At 41.3% G+C, this 22341-nt stretch overlaps 2 protein-coding genes across 2 annotated transcripts in view; one reads left to right on the top strand and one right to left on the bottom strand.

Moving 5' to 3' along the window:
- The window catches only part of LOC308089679 (uncharacterized protein), a 496849-nt gene that overhangs the window by 245878 nt on the left and 228630 nt on the right, over positions 1-22341 (top strand). The gene's annotated exons all lie outside the window — the stretch shown is intronic.
- On the bottom strand, positions 1118-22216 carry LOC308082252 (extracellular calcium-sensing receptor-like; the record flags this gene model as incomplete). The annotated part of the gene is made up of 11 exons (XM_080423936.1): positions 1118-2031; positions 3868-3991; positions 4087-4314; positions 6389-6601; positions 6760-6987; positions 7960-7987; positions 8732-8862; positions 9311-9390; positions 10819-10885; positions 21496-21645; positions 22202-22216. 11 exons carry the CDS (start codon positions 22214-22216, stop codon positions 1118-1120), a joined length of 2178 nt encoding a protein of 725 aa, XP_080280062.1.

Here is a 22341-nt window from a genome sequence, read left to right as displayed (position 1 = left end):
AAAGTGAATGAAAGAGAGACATTTTTTTCCCCCCCCTCTGTATCACATGTTCTGTTCAAAAAAAGTGGCACGCTTTCTTCATTATTTGAATATATGGTTGGTGTCTTTGAAGACTGATAACTGTGACTAAGCTACCACTTGGGAAAGGCTATCATGATCAAATTATCATCTAGGGATATAGACCTATTCAAAATACAAAACTAGAATTTGCAAACGTTGCACTTGAGTGACCCTGATTAGTGAAAATGCGGTTCACATCGTATCACAACGTGAGATTGTAGACATGCCATTTGCTGAATGTTTGCCCCAAAATAGGCATGCTAGGGTTCATGTAGTTAAATAAGTGAATGAAAGAGGGATTGAATAATGTTTTTTTCCCTCTGTATGACATGTTCTATTCACAAAAGGTTAGGCGTTTTTTTCATTCTTTGGATCTATGGTTGGTGTCATTGAAGGCTGATAACTAGGACTAAGCTACTACTTGGGAAGGGCTATCATGTTGAAATATTATCTAGGGATATATATACTAGAATTTGCCACCTTGAGTGTCCCTGATTAGTGAAAATTCTGACCTGGGCCCATGGACTACTACCGGACGGCCGCCACTGCGCTGCAGTTGGAAGACGTGGTGTCGATTTTTGACACCATCCACGGCCTTTCCCACCCCGATGTGAAGTCCTCTACTAAGCTGGTGGGCGCCAAAGTTGGGCGCAGCAGTTGAAGACATGCTTTACAAAAATCTATATGAATGGCCGGTACAGTATGTGCACATTGGTTGGTAGTGTTATGAAACCTTCGTACAGAGTTGTTCTCAAGTCGTTTTAATGTTGTTAGACAATAATAGCTAAAGGGTACATTTGCCTATTTAAACATATTCATAATTTACATCTTACATAACTGTAGTATTTTTTTTATTTTCTATATACGTAGGTCTAAAATCACCAGGGAGGATAATGAAATTTATTCATGTATAATATATGTTTGCATCTCTGTCTGGATTAAGTTTAATCTGGTAGAAAACTGATTCAATTCCTAACAAAGTGATCCAAACAAAAAATGATATCCATATAAACTTATTGTAAAATACACAGAATAAATTATCATTGAATTTCTGTTTCTACGTCTTGGTAGCACTGCGACCCATGATGGACTTCTTAGTGTTTCTCTCGGGTTTCAAAAGGATTATATAACACTTTGGTCCAAACAGCGCCATCAAAAGGCCAAAGCTAGATGCTAAAATAGCAAATACCTCCACTACATCTGCATATTTCCCTGGAGAGCTGATATATGCTGGGATGAAGGCTATCCACACGGCACAGAAGATCAACATGCTGAAAGTGATTAACTTGGCTTCATTGAAGTTGTCTGGAAGATTCCTTGCCATGAATGCTAGGATGAAGCTGAGGAGTGACAGTAAACCAATATAACCAAGTAACACGGCAAAACCCACTGTTGATCCCATATCACACTCATAGACTATCTTATCACTTTGATATTGTGTGTTTTTATGAGGAGTTGGTGAGGCAGACACAAGCCAGGCTGTGCAAATTATTGCCTGGATGGAAGTAAGAGCCAGAACTGTTCCTCTCTGCTGCATAGCACCGAAAAACTTCATAATGTCTGCACCACCAGGCTTGGAGGCCTTGAACACAGCCAACACCACCATAGTCTTTACCAGGATACACGAGACACACAGCACAAAGCTGATCCCAAATATTGCATGCCTCAGCTGACAAGTCCAGAGTCTGGGACGACCAATGAACAGAAGTGAGCACGAGAAACATAGTTTGAGTGACAACAAAAGTTGGAAGCTGAGTTCTGAGTTGTTGGCGCGTACCATGGGCGTGTCCCGATGATAGATGAAGATTCCTATGATAATGGAACAGCTAAGTGTGCCTAGCAATGAGACGGCTGTCAAGGAGATACCCAGGGCCTCGTGGTAGGAGAGGAACTCCATGCTCTTAGGGACACAGTGGTCACGCTGGGGACTGGACCAGAAGTCCTCTGGACAACTGGTGCACTCTGTAGAGTCTTAACAAAAACAGAAAGTTTAAAGAGACAGATACGTATTGTCCCAAAGATAATCTGTGTTGTATGCTACTATAATCCTTCTTTATCCTACTATGAATGTAAAAACCTCTGTCCTTCATTATGTATGTCTGTCAGTCTTGTCCGTCCACATCCATTTATATCCTCAGTGAGTTGACCGATCGAGCTGAACTTGCACAATGATTTCCAAAATGTAACCTGTTTATTCTATGAAATTTTGCACGCAAACATTCCCACTGGGCCAAGGGAGAAATGCCATTTTTCAAATCGGCCTCATGGTGGCGCTATAATAGGCACATTCACGTTTTGGCCAATACATATGGAACGGTAGGTATCTCCTTGGATCATTACGCAACTCCCAAAATAAGCCACGCCCATTTCCACCTGAAAAGCTTTTTGCAAAACACTTTTTGCTAGTATTCCTAACATTTTTTTTTCTAAATTGGTACACCATATCTCTGTAGTCATGTGATCAATATGTATCTGTCAGATTTTTTGGGATTCCATTCCGATTGACGACTATTGGCTTTCAAAGTATGCAGGAGGGGCCCATTTTGTCGGTAAAATAAATCTATTAATTTTTTTCACCTGAAGACCTCAGTATTTCCTCCTTACAGTCTGCCTCACCACAAGCAGAACTTTGGGTGTCTTTTATTTATAGTGTCAGTTACTAGCTCTGGTGTCACGTATGTCTAATTTACTCAATCTACTTCCTGTACGCAGACTTAAAAATAAAACCAGTGTACAATGGCTCTTATTTTGAAATTCGCCATTTTTTGAGCAAATCTGATTTTAGTTGAAACCAAGCCATTATGACACTGGTCGAAAGTAAACTAGATCGCACATGGAATAAACTTTGGTGCGTTCCCTTTGAACCTCTGCAGCATTAAGTGAGTGGTAATTATGTCATGCTGCCTAAAGAAACATTGCTGTATTTAGTTTGTATTGCACCAGCAACTACTAGATGTGCACAAGAGACACAATGTAGCGTTGTGCTCAGAACTGTACTCCTACATACACACGGTCCGTTCATAATTCCGACCTCCTCTTCAGTCTGATAGATTGTCGTCAATTAAAATAAGCAGTCTGCCGTCAAATAGTTATCTTTACAGATGAATTGCTTTTAAATGCACAACAATTATTCATGCTGTATATGGCTCTGTTGCTTTTTACTATGTTACAGCATGTGCTCTAAATCAGCACTGAAATGCTTGCAGCCTTCTATTTGGTCATGAAGACCAATGAATTTGCTAAATATTCAGCAAAATGTTAGGGTGAGCACCAAGCAACATCTCTAAGTGCTCCCCTGAGAACTAGACCAAAAAGGTGATGTACACCCGTTTATACCACATTACACATGGCCGTTGTCATGCATGTTTCTCCTAAGTGGGTTGTTCTGTCAATCTGAAAATTATTTAAGATGATTTCTTTTACTTTTTCCAAATTTAAGTTGTCAGTGTTTTTGCCACAGGCTGTGGATCTGTAGTGACCGTGGCAAGTATCCAGGCTGCATTTAATTTGTCTATACGAACACATATTGGCCCGTGTTCGGGAGAGAGAAGCCGGGCGGGGAGGGAGATATACACTGCACATACTCCTACAGGTTGGGGCAGCACCTGTCAGCAGGGAGTGTTGGGAGGAGTAGGACGAAGGCTCTATGTCCTCCCGGCGGGGGCTCCTCACTGGCAGGTGAGTCAGTAGGAGAAAACAGCAGTGACAACACACACAATGTGTGTGGGGAGGAATGATTCGGAATGACGACTAACTTGGGGAGAATAAGGGGTTAGTTTTTTTTTTTGACTAGTAATGTAAACCTACCAGTCTCATTGCTGATCTCTCCCTCAGAACAAGCAATGCAGTCAAAGCAGCAGACAGGTTCTCCTTTCCTTCTGGCCACACGGGTTCCAGGGGAACAGCTCTCACTGCACACTGACCGAGGAGGCTACAGAGGAAAGTAACAATGATCAGTTTCAGTCTAAACTCAATTACATTCACATGATGAGCTCAACATGAGTTATTTTAGAAAGCTGAAATGACCTTTTTGGATTCAAAGTTCCAGGAGATTCTGTCTTCATCAAGGATGAATTCTTCATCTCCGGAGGCTGACTTCCTGACCACACCTACATTGTGAATCTTTGTGCTTCCATCAGGAAGCCACGCCCAGTTCATTATATCAAAGATTGGTAAAGCATCACCATTCTCATCAAATGATACACGATCACCAACAGATGTGGTGAAGTTGACCTTTTCCAGGTAATGGAGAATCTAGAAATGGTGATGAGCAAAATCATGCAGAGCAAGAGACTTAAACAAATCTACTGTATGCAAATACACTATAATTCTATGGTTACGTAGAGCACCGAAGTCTGACGTCACTGCCGCCAGAGGGCGCTGTTCCGCTGGTTCGTGGCTTTATTTTGCATCTGCATCGTTTATGATTTTCATTCATATTTGATACAGCCTGTTTCTGGCGAAAATGTTATTAATTTAGCCTTAAAAGTCTTAAGAACTACACTTCTGGGTCTGAAAATCACTGTCCCTACAGCGGCCGCGTTCATGGGAAATGTAGTCTTTGGGTCGTTTGACTCGTTTCTAGCGTTTATTGTGTTACTCTTTGGGTAAATGTGTACATTTCCACCTTCAGTCGATGCTTCAAATCCATAATGAGTAAAATCGCCGGGGTGGTTTGTTTATTTTTCTTATATGAGGCGATCTAAGATTCCCCAATGGGGATTTCAAAAAAAAAAATAAAGCCACAAACCAGTCTTTTTTTTGGGGGGGGGGGGGGGCATTGACTTTCTGAGCATAACATTTTATCTACCATTTTGAAAAAGGGGCATTACATGTGCTGTAATTGATTTTCTTCTGTCAAAGTGTACATTTTCAGGTCGGGATTTTTGTTTTCATCCAATCAGGATAAATACATAAATTAGCAGACAGAATTGGAACTGGAACACAAGCTGACATTAGAGATGTGTGGGGTTCTCTCTCCTTATTGGATCCCTACAATAAGGTGGCACAAGAGATGCTCCATTCTATCCATGAGGACCTTAATAACGCATGGCTGGAGGCATCTTGGAAGCAGAAGTCTGAGACAGCAGGTCCCACACGAATCCATGCTACATCTGGGACCTGTTATGCCGCAAAGGACGGACAGAATTGACCCTGCTGGAGCGCCTCCATACCGGGGTCGGCTGCTTCAAATCATCTATGAAGAAGTGGGGCTTGGCAGATTGTGCAGCATGCGAGTGCAGTGAGTCTAAGCAGAATGGCGAACATTCAATATATTACCTCTTGCCCCCTATACAGGCCACTTTCAGAAGAACATATAATTACCACCTACACAGGCCACCTTCAGAAGAACACATAATTACTAACTATACAGGCCACCTTCAGAAGTCAAACTCTTCGACCACGGACGAGGGCATGTCTACAACACTGAGCTGGTCATGATACATGAAAGATGCTACTATATGTCAATTTCTCTTGTTTTTCACCAATGTGATATTTATATTTTCCTAATTATTCTGCATTTGAATCCAAGTAGAAAAAGGTATACTGTGAATTAATATCTCACCTGCCATGGCTGTATTGTCTGCAAACTGGCACAGCTGTGCCCAGTGAAAGGCCCTCTTCCTGGCACACATTGCAACATGTCATGGAGGGCATGGGCCAGAGCATACACAGCCTTGTATATATTATAATCTCCCCTGAGGTCAGACATATCCAACAGGGTAGTTTCTGCTGTTCCTAGGTCCTCTTGTCCAGTACAAACCCTTCCACCAGCATCCACCCACTCTGACGGAAGGGGTGCAAATTTACACTGAAATGTGTGCTCCCAAAACTGCCTCACCTGAAGAAACAACAATGAAGACCTAAGCATAAATAAAATAACAGATGCAATTTAGAAATATCAGCTTAACTCATTCACTGCCAAGGACGACTTATGACGACTTTTAGTTTGTTTGGCTCCGCAGCATGTAAATGATCCAAGCACAACTGAAGAAGAGTACACCCAGAAATCAAGTGATCACAATAAAAAAGATCTAGGCAACTTTCATGTTAAAGGATTTATAAAAGTCTAATTTTCTCGGCTTTCTGTAGTTTTTCTGCTGTTTTTCAAAATACAAGCCACCCCCCCCCCCCCCCCCCATACTATGACACCCCTGTGCGTGCAATGAGCCGATCTCCGTGAGGACGGAGGTCACAGAAAATATTGCATGACTTTTCAAAGGTACAGTAAAATCGCCGTTTTCGCTGGCAAGGGGACCGGAGACCGATGAATTAATTAATGAATTCCTGGCAGTGAAAGAGTGAACAAATTAAACAAAATACTCACTATGTTATCTTCATGGTTGTTGTCAGGGTCATTGTCAGGATGTATTTTTAACAAAAAGTCCTTGAGACCCGGTATCTCTCCACGATGAACGGCAAAACCCAGGGTGCCTCTCAGGTAGGGCAGGTAGTGAGGAGCCTGGAGATATGGGTCTCCCTCCCAACCTGAAGTGGCAGGTAAGATCCATTGCAGACCCGTTACATCCTGCTTTACCACCTTCGTTTAAAAAAAAAGGAGGAAAAAAAACAGGATGCCTTTCCTTCAATAGATTCTCATTTTAGATTCCTTTGAATTATGAATCCCTAAATGTACATGTATCATAACACACACACCTCCTCCATGACATTATGTATATATCTCCCATATGCAAATACAATGACCACACGAGCTGTGGACGTCTTCATCACAGTGACAATCCTCTGGAGTTTAACCAGGTCATTGTCTAAGGGCAGAGCCTCTGAATAAGCCACACAACCCAGACCAGACTGGTCCAGGTCAGACTGGAGTAATAGGGCAGGATCACGGCCTCCGTCATCATCACTAAACAACAGTCCTACCCAGGTCCACTCAAACCACCTCATAGTCTGGAGTATAGCTCGCACCTGATTGGTTAAAGAATGGAGGGAAAAGTGTTTAGGTTAGATTATTCACATAGTGCTCACATAGTGTGTGGAACATGAACTACTAGATACAAACACGTCTATTTTGTGTACACGTTCACCTGGAAGGCAACACTTGGTATTGTTCTAAAGAAGGATGGGAACTCAGTCAGGTCACTGAGACAGGAGCAAGCAGCATAGTAACTTATCTGAAAAAAAAAAACAAAGCACGAAACATCTGTTCTGTAATGTACTAGATCAGCGGTGTTCAACAGTGGGTCTACTTAAGGGGGCGGCAAATCTTTTTGTGATGGAACATTTGCCAAAAAAGGAAAAGGAGAGAAATATAATTTGTATTTAGCTTCAAACCAGCAGTGACTGCCTTTGCCCTTTGGAATCTCATTCCAGAAAGCAAGTGGATCACAATGTGCTGTTTTAACACAAACACTCTACTCTACCCTATGATCACAAATTATGCAGAATGAATACATCTTTGTATTCTTCAGCACCATGGACAGCGACACAAAACATCACATTTTAACCCCTAATGAATTACTAGGCTACACATTTTACTAAGATACATGGACATTGGCTTTTTCATAAGACGGGCAGTAATCTCTGTCATCTCTGTCGGTTGAAAACCTTGTGTGTACAAAACTGTTACTTTCCATTTTGACTTAAAACTAAACCTTGTTGATCGGCTATTTTTGCTACTTTGGTCTAACACTGTAGTATTATGAAAAAGGGCATTCATTTAAAAAGAGAAAAGAAAAGAAAAGAAAATACAATTTAAAAGTTGAATATGGAGACACAAGGTTTCTTCCTGACATCAACGATTATGTTCCATGTCTTTCAAACTTCAAAAAGACCAAATATATTATTTATCATATTTTATATTTGCAAATAGCCAAGTAAGCAACATTAAGCATATATAAAATAAACCGTGGTAAAATGGGATTCAAGTAGGAAACTTACCATGGGCACTCTGTACAAACCTAACATTCTAGAGATGGCAACAGAACTTTTAGAGGTAGAAGGACCCACAATTCCGATCACTGGAGGAGACCCGACACAGCTCTCATCCAGTGTAAACTGCTCCTCTCTCCCACTGATCAGTGACATCGCTGCACGGAATGCAACTCCAATCGTGGCACATGTATCATAGATACTGTATCCCAGAGTCACATTGGGCAGCAGGCTGGGGTTTCTGTTGATCTCATTGACGGCAAAAGCCATGGTCTGGGCCCATCTGAACAATTTGATGTAAAAACTAACACACATAATTACACTGTAACGTTGAATATCATTGCTGTCAGAAACCATGTATCTCCATATTGAAAGGTTTTATGTTTTTGTTTAATAAATCAATGCCTTACTTTGTCTTACTACATGGTCACACAGACGTATCGAACTAGCCGATCTACAAGCTCACAAGACATTGCACCACAACACCTTGTGAGCTTTTGGATCGACTAGTTTAGATTTTTTTTTAAAGAAAATATTCAAGTGAAAGTGAACTGGTTAAGTGTGTCTGTGGCTCATATACATATTGAACTAAAGAAAAGTATTAACAAGAGCTTGTGACTAATATCAACGATGGATCCAAGACTAACAGTTTTGAACATACAAGGTTTCCACCTGACAGAGACCATTATGTACATTTGTAGAAATATACAAATCAACTAATCCTGGTTCTATTTATCGACACAAGGTCAGTGTTCTCTTGCTTGCTAGTTGTGATACTTACTGATAGCAAGAAGGCTCCTGTTGCTTGGAGGTAAAAGACAGCTCAGGGAACACAGAGGTGGCGTGGGTCACAATTAAACCACCCAGAAGAACATCTCCAGCCTTGTACAATCTGTTGAGATTAAACTGTGCCTGTAACTCACATGAAGAGGAAGATGAGGAAGACAAAGGAGAGAATGAAGAGAATAATATCAAGTGTGAAAACAGGTGTATATCTAGAGAAACCCTCATGACTGTCCTCCTCTGTCTAACACCCCCCTACCTTATCTAAATCCATTGTCCAGTTGGTAAGTTTTATACACAGTGCTGTGCCATCCCCTGTGCCACTTTATGGCATTACGTAATCCCTGTGCCACCTTATGGCATTACGTAATCTCTTACAACACCCATCTGGGCAGAGATAGAAGTAGAGGCAGGGCTTAACATACATTAACAATATGTTTACTCATTGATGCAGACATTCAAGCACTATGTGTGATCTCACCGCGGGTCAGAAAGTACATTATTTCAAGTATTTGAGAAACAAGGCTGGGGCCACAGGTGCATCAATGCTCAAATCCACACCAAACTTGACACTTACACAGTTCAGGGGTCTGGCACCAGAAAAGTCACACAAGGGGCCCTCAATTGCCCCTGGTGCCTCAAGCACTGTTAAGGGGTCTGCGATGACAGTAGTCACACCAGGGGCCACATTTTACAACCAGGCTTACTGTTTCCAGGGGCCTCTGAGGGCCACACGCTCTACAACCCAGTTTACTGCTGCCAGGAGCCCTCCGGGGCCACACCGTTGCTCCAATCCCCACCGAACTTGGCACAAACAATGTTCAGCGGTCTGGCGTAAGAATGGTTACACCAAAGAATCTAAATTGCACACATATGGGAGGCTACAGCAGTGTTACAGCAGTGTTTAACGCTTCAAATGGCCATAACTCAGTGACCATTGCGCTGAACAGGACTAGATGTGAAGGCTGCATAGTGACTTGTTAAAACTAATAGTAGTATACTGGTAGTAGGCCTACTAGTCTGCCTATTTGCAGAGTAGACGTGCCTTGTGCGTGACACCTGCCTTGTATTGTACATTTCTTTATTACTATTTTGAAGCTTAAATACCTGAAATATTTCTCAATATTAATCTAATTTCCACTTTGTTTGATTCGGCAAAAAACAGTCTTTGTCATCCTTTGTGTCCCCTAGAGGAACAGGTTGTTTATGAGCTCCAGCACATGGAAAATTACCAGCAGTCTCTAAACACTTCACTCAACTAGAGAATGATGTAATCTCTCAGCTTTCGTTGCTAAAACTGGGAGGAACCTATTAGAAAATACATGCATTGCAGAACCAATCAAAGACTTTTGGGAGGTCTTTCATATTGTGTTGTTGATATGATTGGTTTCTAAAGCAGTGGGCGGAGCTTTGTGTTCTCGCTGGTGCTCTTGTAACTACCTTGCATTCAGAAATGTCCAGATGCATCGGTAGGCAGACATCTCTGATTGTCTGGCAACAACAGACTATACCCAGGTGGGTACAGATTAAACATGAGCTGGGCGAGCAAAGGCAGGTGTGTGTGTTTACCACTGATGACATCTGGCCCGCAGGGGTGATGAAATAGTGGCTCAACAGGTGCAATGTTGTTCTAGGCCTGTAGCTAGGTCTATTGTACAGTGTCATAATACATCACAATGTTTTTCTAGGCCTGTAGATGAGGAACCATACATCAAAATGTTTTTTCACTTTTCTTAATCACCACTGGGTTTCATATGGGAAGGAGTAGTATTGGTCTATTTATAAGGCCACACTTTTATTTGTGACGCTGCAAACCAAACACCAAACCTACATGAAAATGGAGAGAGGGGGGTCAACACCACAGCTACCCCTCTCTACCACACTGGTGTGACACATTGATGAATGAATAGTTTGAATGAATGAATAGTTTACGCCATGTACAGAGTTAGTCACAACAAACACATTACACATTACAACACATAATACATTAAACCCTATAAACACATTGCATTGCACATACTAACAAAATTATACGCATATTATACATAACATGACATGACCCGTCCGCCCCAGTAATCCACTCACCCAGCACAAAGACCACCTGAGATGTTCTACTGTCCCCAGTAACCCACTCACCCAACACAAAGACCACCTGAGATGTGTATAAATGGAAACGCAGACATATATTCTATATCCCATCTATTAGTATCTAAATTCCCCCAGTTTTAACAGATTTCTATGGCAATCCTGGTAGATACAGTCTCTCATATGAACTCCACCTCTGGTGGTGCCCGCTTGACACCATCCCCACTAGATTTTAAAGAGATCCTCCATACTATTTGTCCAGATATCCTAGCTATTGTGAATTGTTCTCTGTCCACTGGTTCTTTTCGACCGAGTGTTAAGACTGCCCTGGTCCAACAGTGGTTGAAAAAACCTTACCCCTGATTGTAAGTAATTTTAGACCTATTTCTAAACTCCCCTTTTTATCAAAAACATTTGAATATATTGTGTCCACTCAATTGCTTGATATTATGTATTGTAACAGTATCTTCAAGGTTTTTCAGGCTGGTTTCCGTGTATCCCATAGCACAGAGACAGCTCTTTTAAAGGTTACAAATTATGTATTGATTGATTGCTGCAGATTTACGACCAGCTTAGTGAATCGGGCCTATTGTTTGGTATATACCGACTAACGGAAACTTTGGATTGAGCCTCATGGCCCTAAGAAAGAGTGCCATACACTTATGGGTTAAGGTGAGAACAGAAAGCCCATAAATAGAAAAATAGAACTTAAATGGATTATAGTCCAGAGGGTGTATTGTTAGACTGAAACGTTTGGTTATAGTAAATGAAAATAACAAAACTATATAGCCTAACAATTCTTGCATTAGTTGAGTTTATTTTTTTTACCCCAATTTATTAGGCCACATATTTGTTGAACAATATCATTAAAATAAATCTTATATTGTGAGCAATGTCAAAAACATAACCATTCTTACGTCTTCATGTAATAATACAACTGGTTATCTGCCGCCATCTGCTGTTGGAACTGAAAACATCACGGGAATGCACAGGGAGTTTGTCAGTGGTGGAAAAAAATACTCAAATGTTTGACTTAAATACAATGTTGAGATATTTTTACTTGGAGTATTTACACATTTCTGTAATTTTACTTCTACTCCACGACATATCGGAGGGAAATATTGTCCTTTTACTCCACTACAATTATTTGAAAACTTTAGTTTCTAGTTACTTTGTAGATTTAGATTATTATTACAAAACATGCATTAAAGACTTCAGCCCTATTTACATTTTGTTCATTTGAAAATAGCTGATCTACAAGCTCACAATGCGTCGCATTTTCAAATGATATTTATACATTTTATACATTTAGAAACATAATGCATAATGACTACTTTTACTTGTGGTACTATAAGTACATTTTGATACCAGTACTTTTGTCTTTTACTTTAAGCACTTACTTGTAAGTACATTTTGAATTCCGAACTTTTACTTGTAACAGAGTATTTCTACATTGCAGTATCGATACTTTTACTTTTACTAAAAATGTGTACTTTTTCCACCACTGCTATTGAAGCAAGATGTCATTTTCAAATAGTTGAAAATGACTTTATACTCGTCGTTTAACCACTTGAATCCCAGCATGCCTATTCTGGGGGGAACATTAGCCAAACATGTCCGATCTACAAGCTCCATTGTGAGCTTGTAGATCGGCTATTTTGGGGAAAGAGATTTGGTGTACAGTAGATGGAAAAAGAGCGCAGTGAGGTGAAGTGGTTAAACTAAAGTTATATATTGATGAATTCCAAATATTATCAAAGTATTCTGCGGCACCCCTGGCCCTGGACTTGCGTCACGGCACCCTAGGGTGCAACGGGGCACCTACTTTGAGAAACCCTGTAGTTAATGTGCCACACTCTCTAGGACAGTGGTTCTCAACCTTTTCAGGCTGCGACCCCCCAAAATAATCATAATTATTTGAACTGGGGTCCCCCCACAATAATCATATTTGAACTAGGGACCCCCCAAAATAATCATATTTGAACTATAGGGACCCCAAAATAATCATATTTGAACTAGGGACCCCCCAAAATAATCATATTTGAACTATAGGGACCCCCCAAAATGATCATAATTATTTGAACTGCGGACCCCCCAAAAGAATCATATTTGAACTAGGGACCCCCCAAAAGAATCATATTTGAACTAGGGACCCCCCAAAATAATCATATTTGAACTGCGGACCCCCCAGAATAATCATATTTGAACAGGGGACCCCCCACCCTGACAAGCACTTGGAATGTAGGAGTTGAGGCATTACATTTTAGGTTCCACAGATAAATGTTGTGAAAATAGCAGATCTACAAGCAAAGCGAGGCGTTGTGAGCTTGACTATATTTCTATATATCGACTATTTTCTAAATGTTTGCCTCTTTCTTTTATTTGACAATTTGGCCAATGTTTGACCAGTTTTTATAGTGTACTTTGTTGATTACTTTTGATGCAGTAGCCTAATGGCCTTTTTCTTTTTTTCTTAAGGTATTAAAAAGGTCTTAAAAGTCCTTACATTGTCACTTCACTGTCATCTGGGGACCCCCCAAAATCAAGTGGAGGGTCCCCCCCTGGGGGTCCTGACCCGCAGGTTGAGAACCACAGACTAGGGAAGCAGGGAGGGGTGTGGCTATTTGAGTCCTCCAATTATCACGCCCCTCCCCCTCTTACACAAACATGACAGACTGTTTGTTACAAGCTCTGCTAATGCTAAACAACTCATAATGTAACGTTACTCCACATAGATAGAGTTATCAGTGTTTACCAGGGTGGTGAAAAAAGCTGCTATAAGACACGTGTGACATGACTGTGGAGACATAAGTGAATTAATTATCTCCATCACACCAAACAGGTGAGTTTTCTGCAGGTGTGTTAGCTTAGCTTAATTAACTGCTTTAGCATTAAGGAATTGGTGAAATTGCGTGTAATTTCACTTTTACTTTACTCGGTGAAAAGCTACAACTATAGTCAGGATGAAGCATTTTTGTGTGATGTGAAGTAAATATATAATGTTGTATTGAGCTGTGTTTGTGATGCTGACACAGGCTATGCAGGCCTAGTCAGTGGTGTGGTGTAAAGTAAGTAGGTACATGTACTCAAGTACTGTACTTGAGTAACATTTTTAGGAGCTTTTACTTTACTGGAGTATTTCCAATTTTCAATACTTTGACTGCTACTCCACTACATCTCAGAGACACATAGCCTATTTTACTTCTACTTCACTACAATTATTTGAAAACTTTAGTTTCTTGTCACTTTGTAGATTTGGATTATTATTGCAAAACATACATTAACCACTTCAGGCCATTTGAAAATAGCAGATCTACAAGCTCACAACTTGTCACATCAACGTGTTGTGAGCTTGTAGATCTGCTATTTTCAAAAGATTTGTATACGTTTTATACATTTAAACACTTGTGAAACAGAACATTCTGCATAATGAGTACTTTTACTTTTGGTACTTTAAATATGTTTTGATGCCAATACTTTTGTACTTTTACTCGAGTACATTTTGAATACCACACTTTTACTTGTAACAGTGTATGTATGTATATGTATATATATATATATATATATATATATATATACACACACGCTATTGATTGATTGAATATTTTTATTAGGCAAAAAATGTAAAACAGCACAGTTACATTTAAAATACTTTGTCTAACAGGTCCGTTCATAAAAGTCCTTGCGGACTTGTTTCCAATGAGGGCCTTGGTATTCAATTCATAGGCATATATAGTTAGCCTGGTAAACCCTCCCTCCGGAAATCTCATTTCCATTTGATTCCAGGAGTGAGTCTGGCATGAAGGCTTGTATGGGTGTTTCTAGTGCATTACCAAATAACCGAGCCAATCAGCGTCCTCGCTCATTGTTTTGTGATTGACAGCAGGGGTAGGCCAATCAGGTGGTTCACACGTCATTAATCAATACACCTTTCATACAAGCTGCTCATTAACATCAAAGACAAACCAATTACTCCTGGTGATAATCACTGCAGCCTAAAGTGGCTTAATTGGACATCAAAGGGCCACTTGGACATCAAAGCTACAGTACTCCCGCCCAGCTCCAGCCCACAGCCAAATTGCCCATATAGGTCTGCAGGCCAGACTCACTCCTGAAATAAAATACAAATGAGATTTCTGGAGGGAGGGTTTACCAGGCTAATATATAGTGGCACCACAGTTCAAATATCATTACAAAATAAACAGCAAAAAAATAACACTATGTACAACGAAAAAATAAAAAAGAGGGGGAAAAAAAATATGTACAAGAACAGGGGTGGGGGAGGGTCTGCTGTCTAACGGGAAAATGGTACTACCTCCTCCTTTGGCCTCCTGAAAGGTGATTTTTTTAAGGCTCTTTTAAATGAGCCCAGCGAACTGCATTTTTTGAGGGATGGAGTTAGACTATTCCAATCCTTGGTGGCAGTGCTGTAGAAGGAGAATTTGCCCATGTTTGATTTATGGGTGGGTGGTACCAAATTGTTGTTAACGCTCCCTCTGGTATTGTGACTGTGGGTGTCGCTAACCTTTTGGAGGTATTTACTCAGATATGCGGGAATAGGGGGCATATCGGGCAAATTTGCATTTACAATTTTGAAGGCCAGTCCCATTTTTAGTTGTTTAACCCTGTCTTCCACCCTGAGCCAGCCTAGGCTGGCAAAATGGGTGGGAGAAAGGTGGGTCATGGGCCCCAATCCGAGGAGTAGCCGAATCAGTTTGTTTTGGGAGGTTTGAAGCTTAGTCTTCAGTGACACTGAGGTGTTGGAGTACCAGGAGGTGCAAGCATAGTCAAAAAGTGGTTGAATCAGGGCCCCAGAGAGGGTCCTGAGGGCCTGAGGGTTGACAAAAGAGGAAACTCCGCCCATAAATTTGGTTCTCTGGTTTACTCTTTTGACCACCTTTGTAGCCATGCTTTCACCTGTCAGGTATTTGTCAAGAACACAACCCAAATAGGTAATCTCTTCTTTGCTAGAGATAATTGGGTCATCGACTTTGACCTTGAAATCATTTACATCCATCTGTCTGAGGGAATGTTTGGTCCCAAAGAGAATGGATTCAGTTTTCCCAAGGTGTAGTGACAGTTTGTTATCGGTAAGCCAAGTACGGATTTTTGAGAGTTCGGAGCTGAGCGCCTCCTCAACTTGCAACTTGTCCTCTCCCGAGATCAGGAGTGCAGAGTCATCAGCGAACAGGAACAATTTGCAGTTACAGGCAGCACTCATGTCGTTAATGTATAGAAGAAACAGTAACGGCCCTAGAATGCTGCCCTGAGGAACCCCACAGCTCACCGGGAGGGATGAGGACATGGTTCCGTTGATGTCAACCACTTGTTCTCTTCCCTCCAGGTAAGATCTCATCCAGTTTAGTGATGTGCAGTCAAAACCAATCGCCCTCAGCTTATCAAGTAAAATTGAGTGGTTTACAGTGTCGAATGCTTTTTGGAGGTCCAACATAACCATGCCGCAGTATTTGCCCGCGTCTACCTCACGTTTGATGTAGTCGGTCAGATACAGTAGGCATGTGTCAGTGGAATGGCAGGTTCTGAAGCCCGATTGGAATTCAAACAACAGTTTATGCTCGCTGAGGTAGCTGTTGATTTGTTCTTGAATTAATCGCTCTACAACCTTTGAGATGGAACAAAGGATGGAAACAGGCCTATAGTTGCCAGGTTCTAATTTGCTTTCTTTTTTATGCAGAGGGATTACTCTTGCCAACTTGAAATCCTGTGGGACGTGACACTGGCTGATGGATAGGTTTGTGATTTGGGCTACTATGGGGGCAATAGCAGTAGCTGCGTCTCTGAGGAATCTGGTGGGGATATTGTCAAGGCCGGTGGCCTTGTTTGGCTGGAGGGCGAGTAGTTTTTTCTGCACATCATCAGCATTTACTGGTTTGAATGAAAAGGAGTCTTTTTTAGCCCCTAGTTTAACATAGTGAGCATGGATGTGGTCAGAGCCGTACAAACCTGAATGCTGAGGAAGTTTGCTTACCAACCGGGTTGCAATGGTGGTAAAAAAGCTGTTAAAACAGTTCGCTACTGCTTGCTTGTCGGTAATGAGCACGCCACTTGAAATAATGCAGATGTTTGTAGCTTTGGTTTGAATACGAATAGCTTACGAAGTGATGCGTTGTAAGCTTGTAGATCTGCTATTTCAGCTTTTTTTATATTTGAAAATGGATGAATATTTTCCAACATGGAAACTATTATGAAGATAATCACAAATAATTGTGATTAAGCGATTGTGTATTAATTGTGACAGGCCTAACTAAGAAGTGTGATGAAATGAAGGCATAAATGCAAATGATTAAGAAGGACTTGAGTTTAGCAACATTCCTGAGCTGGAAGAAACATGACTGTACAAACCCCTGTCACTTGACCGTTGATGGACAAAGTGTGTATGTCTCTATCAAGGGTTCCCAAACCTTTCAGAACGTAACCCCCCAAAATAATCATATTTGAACTGGGGACCTTCACCCTGAAAAGCACTTGGTATTGTAGGAGTTGAGGCATTACGTTTAGTTTGACTCTGGTTCCATAGATACATATTTTGAAAATAGCAGATCTACAAGCTCACAACGCCTCGCACTTTGAGGAGTTGTGAGCCTCGCTGAAAAAAGTCCTGTAATTGTAACTTTAAAAAATGTGCAGACACCCTGTATACACTTATACTGTATGTTGGTTTGTTTACTGTGGAGTGAAAAAATAATGCTGCACATTAAGCTAATCATCTGGGGACCCCCAAACTAATTTGGGGTTCCCCCAGTTTGGGAACCATTGTTCTAGCAATCAATGCTAAATCTAGGCATTATCATTGTATTTTCGAAGTTATGGCAGTAAGTATTGCATAATTTACAGTAACACAAACATTTAAGAAAATAAAAAAATGCAATATTGAAAATATTTTATGATAAATCTAAATGCCCCTGCACAATAGCGTTTGTTGGGAGTCAATATCTCATCTGCTTTTAGCATTCGAAAATACAAACTAGAAAAAGTGCTCCTAAAACCAGAGCGAACGTTTTTTTTGTTGTTTTTATTTTGTTATCTGACGTTCATATTGACTGAAAACTATCCACAGTGTTTGTGTTTGACTCCGGAAGTCACGCAAGACAAGATTTCACCCGTGATATCCTCCCAAGTCCACTTGTAAACACTAAGGCAGACCATTTGGAACATTATGGCGAGGCTTCTGTCATTAGGAACGTCAGATCAAAAAAAAAAATATATATATATATATATAGCTGCAAGCAGCGATAAACGGGGCCATGGCATGATAGGCAAAAAGCGATATGGAGCAATAGCACAATAAGACGTAGAAACAGAATAGATTGAACTTGAGACAAAGCAGCCTATGCAACTAGCAAATGAGCATTCTCAATAGCTGAGTGATGGTGGCTATCAGGCGCGTCGCTAGGTCTCTACTAGGTTGGGGGCTTCGCACGTGTGCATGTGTCGCGTGCACGCTTATTTTTTTTTGCGGTTTTGGGCCAGATTCGGGTCCTTTTTGGGCCGGATTCGGGTCCTTTATTTTCTTTTTTTGTTACTTTATTTCGGTTTTAGGGTTAGGTTAGGGTTATGTTATTTAATTATTTTGGGGGAGCCTGTAACTGCCCCTCGGCCTTGCGAGTATATGGTAATGATGAGACAGTGGAGTTTCAAACAGATGCTGGTTTAAACAACAGTAGGCATGAACATAACCGTTACCTTTGTAAACAAAAGCTATGCCTTAAGACTGTTGCATTAATTATGCAAGGCATTAAAGTGGTTACATTAAAAGCAACAAAAAACGATATTTTTAACTTGAATAAACACTCTCCTGGTACTCTATGAATATTCAGCTTACAAACCTCATTCCGCCTTCCAAGGAGTGTTAAAACATGAACCAGAATTTAAAATATCTCTGACAAAAGTAAGTTTTGCACCGGCTGTCGCCATCTTGGTTTTTAGAACTCTCACGAGATTCCCACAATGTGATTATGTATTGACTGAATATACAGAACAAATGGGGAAACACTGCCACCTAGCGACCCTTTTAAACCACACGCACAAAAAGCAGTGTCAAAACAAGGCATCACAAAGGCAGATAAACGGCAATCAATAGATGATGAACAACTATAACTGTATAGCAAGTATCAAAAACCTTTGGTTGGTCATTTACAGCCAAACTCCTGAAATGCATGGAAACAACTAACTCACTGAAATATATAAAACCAGGCTTCTGAAGATAAACTATTACAATTCTGTTACATCTGCTCACCAATTCTCCACTCCTGGCTTCTCAGTTTTCTCCAATAACCATATAAATGTAAAAGTTCCAGAAATAGTGCATACTTCTAGAGGCTTAGTCAGCTATTGCACAGAACATGCTCCTTAAACACCACCCACAACCTGTGTTAAAAGATGGACACTGTTGTAAATGAACAAGTTTGACGGTCAGATGAGAATTCACATTAACCCATTAAAACAGGGAAAGCATCTGTCATTTTAGCTATACATACAAATATTGTCACGATTTTTCAAAAATAGATATATACAACAAGCTCATAGATTGTCATGCTATGAGCTTGTGGCTTTACTTCTGGGGGTCCCTGGAACAAAGTATTTTGAGATGGGGGGTTTGTGGCCAAATACATATTTTGGGGGTTCTTGACATCAAAACAATTGAGCACCACTGATATAGGGACATAAGTTTCAGAAAAGTGTTTTGGAAGACATTTGTCAAACTCAAAGTAACACAAAAAATACATCTGGACATCAAACTCAAGTAATACATATCAAAATAAATACATCTGGACAAACTCAAAGTAATACATACAAAAACTAGAAAAAGTGCTCCTCGGAACACAGGTCTCCGCCAGGTCAGGTAGGTTATTGTGGCCACCTGGTGGCGCTATAATTGGCCAATGTGAAAAGGGTGGCATTTTTTCCTCAGTCTAGTGGGAATGTGCGTGCAAGTGTTCACGGAAATCGCTGTGTTCATGATTTGAGACATTTTGTTCAAAATGGACCAATCCTGCAAACTTTGGAAGCCAACCTTAGCCAATCAGGATGGAATATGAAATATCGGACAGATCCGTCTTGATCACATGACTATGTTGCAGGCTTGAATACCTGACATAAGTGCGTCTCCCACATCAGAGAATCGATGACTGAGCTCACCTAACATTCTGTCCAGGCACGGATAAACAGCTTTTGTCTGAAATCCTCTGAGGTGGTCGGATTGGAGGCTGACCCACAGGCTGACTCTACCACAAAACGAGCAAATCTTTTTGGTTTCTGCTGCCTGGAATCATCACGGAGGGGGATGTCATTTGCCTGACATAAGGCTATGGTCCTCTTGTATAGATCTTCACCAGCAGAGTCTGTGCGGAGCCCTGTCAATGTCTGAATGACTGCTGTCTTGTACTCGAATGCTTTGCCTAAGTCCAAACTTTCCCCCTGCAGGTACAGGTGTAGCCCTTCAGTTACACCAAGGAGTTCGGAAAACATCACCAGCATGTAGATCATCTTATGCTTGCAGAGCTTGGACCGGATCCCATGGGCCAAGGTTGTATTAATGGTGTTGAGAGACGTTAAAATGGCAGGAAGGTTTTTCAGGACAGCATTGACAGACTTCACCTGGCATGCCCATCTTGTTGTGGAGAGCTGCACGAGTTCAGATGGCTTTAATCCAAGTTGCTTCTGAACTTCAATGAACTTGTTGTGGGTCACAAGGGAGTAACTGAAAAATGTGTACATGGACTCTAGTAGATCAAAGAATGTGGTAGCTTCAGATATGGCTTTGCATGTGTAGCACAGCACAAGGTTGAGCTCATGTGCATAGCAGTGGACATATATCGCTTCAGGGTGTCGCTCTCTAAAGCGGGCTTGTACACCCCCTGTTGCGCCGCTCATGATAGCTGCACCATCATATTAAGCTTGTGCAACACACATTAGGCCCTCCAAGTTGTGTGCCTGTAGAGTCTTCTCTATACCAGCTACAATGGTCTCTGCATTAACCTTGTAGGCTCTTGTAGCCAAGAAATGACTCTCTCACACCCTCTTGTGCAACATAACGCACACAGACAGCAAGCTGCTCTGTGTGTCCGGCTCTGGCTTCGTCTGCCATCACAGAGTACATTTTTGACAGGTTAACTTCCTTTGAGATGTTTTCCAAGATTTCCTGTGAAACGCTGGCTATCATGTCGTTCTTGGAGCCAGGAGACATGTAGCTGACATTGGACGGGGAAGTATAGTTGTGTAGGAATGGGTCAAATTGCTTAAGGAACTTAATCGCTTCAAGGAAGTTTCCTGGATTATTGCTAGACTCTTGCTCATTATGACCTCTGAATAGGATGCCCTGTTTTGACAAAAAGGTGGTTGCTGCCACAATGCGACGAAGGTACTGGCACCTTTCTGCTATCTCTGCTGCACTAGCGGTATTCAGCTGCTCAAATACATCCCCCTGTATTCTTGTGCTTTTAAAACTCTGCCAGCAAGTCATGGAGGCCACATGGAGGTTAGTGGTCTCATGGCTCTTGAATGATTGCTTAGCCCTCTTCCAATTACAACACCCAGAGCTACTGAGCGAATCTTTATCAACACGATATCTCTGCCTTCCAAACACACGACATGGAAAACAGAATGCAGAGTCATTTGCTACAGAGTACTCCAGCCATGTAATCTCTTAAAACCAACTCTCGTTGAAACCTCTTTGCTGACCTCCAAACTTGCTGAGGGGGTATTGTTTGAGATGCACCCGTTTAGGGCCACTTTCTGAAGTCCATAGATCCCTTCTTGTCCCTTGCTGCGATGCCCGCTGGCGCTGACTCTCTTCTGGCTCATCATCTGTGTGACAGAAAATAGACATTTAGTTCACACCCTACACAGCCTAATGATCCAAAGTTAATTTTTACTACTAGTAGGGAGTTGGTGAGGTGATGTGTCACTTAGGCAATCCAAGTGCCACTTATCTCACCAACTCGCTCACTGCAAGCATAATACAGCGGAGTCACAAACCTGAAATATCTGTATGCAGCGGTTCACTGGCTGCTGCTACTGCATGATTTTCTGGAGAGGGCGGTTCATCTGTGTGACAAAAAAAAACCCAATCCCATCACCACCAAATAATCTACTAAAAGGTAGCCATCAAGCCACATGACACTATAATCGCTAACCTCACTAATGTTACTAGCCTAGACTAGTAGCAGCAGTGATAAATGTCACGTGGCAGTCTAAATGACACCCATTATCTCACTCACTGCTAACATAATACAGCAGTGGATTTACAAACCTGAAATATCTATCCATAGCTGCTCACTGGCTGCTGATGCTGAAGAATCCTCTGAAGATGGCGGCTGATCTGTGTGACAAAAAAAAAAAAAAAGTCACATCAACTCATCACCTCCAACACAGCCATCTCACTGCTGTTACTAGCCTAGACTAGTAGCAGCAGTGAGTTGAGTTGGTGAGGTGATACATGTCACTGTGGCAGTCTAAAATTTAGACTGTCACAGTGACAATCGCCCAGTGATTTAGACTCTA

Source organism: Gymnoscopelus braueri (assembly GCF_963280865.1).
Source record: "Gymnoscopelus braueri genome assembly, chromosome: 1".
Classification (NCBI taxonomy): domain Eukaryota; kingdom Metazoa; phylum Chordata; class Actinopteri; order Myctophiformes; family Myctophidae; genus Gymnoscopelus; species Gymnoscopelus braueri.
Note: the sequence above shows the minus strand (reverse complement) of the source record. Positions and strands in the feature narration are given on the sequence as shown.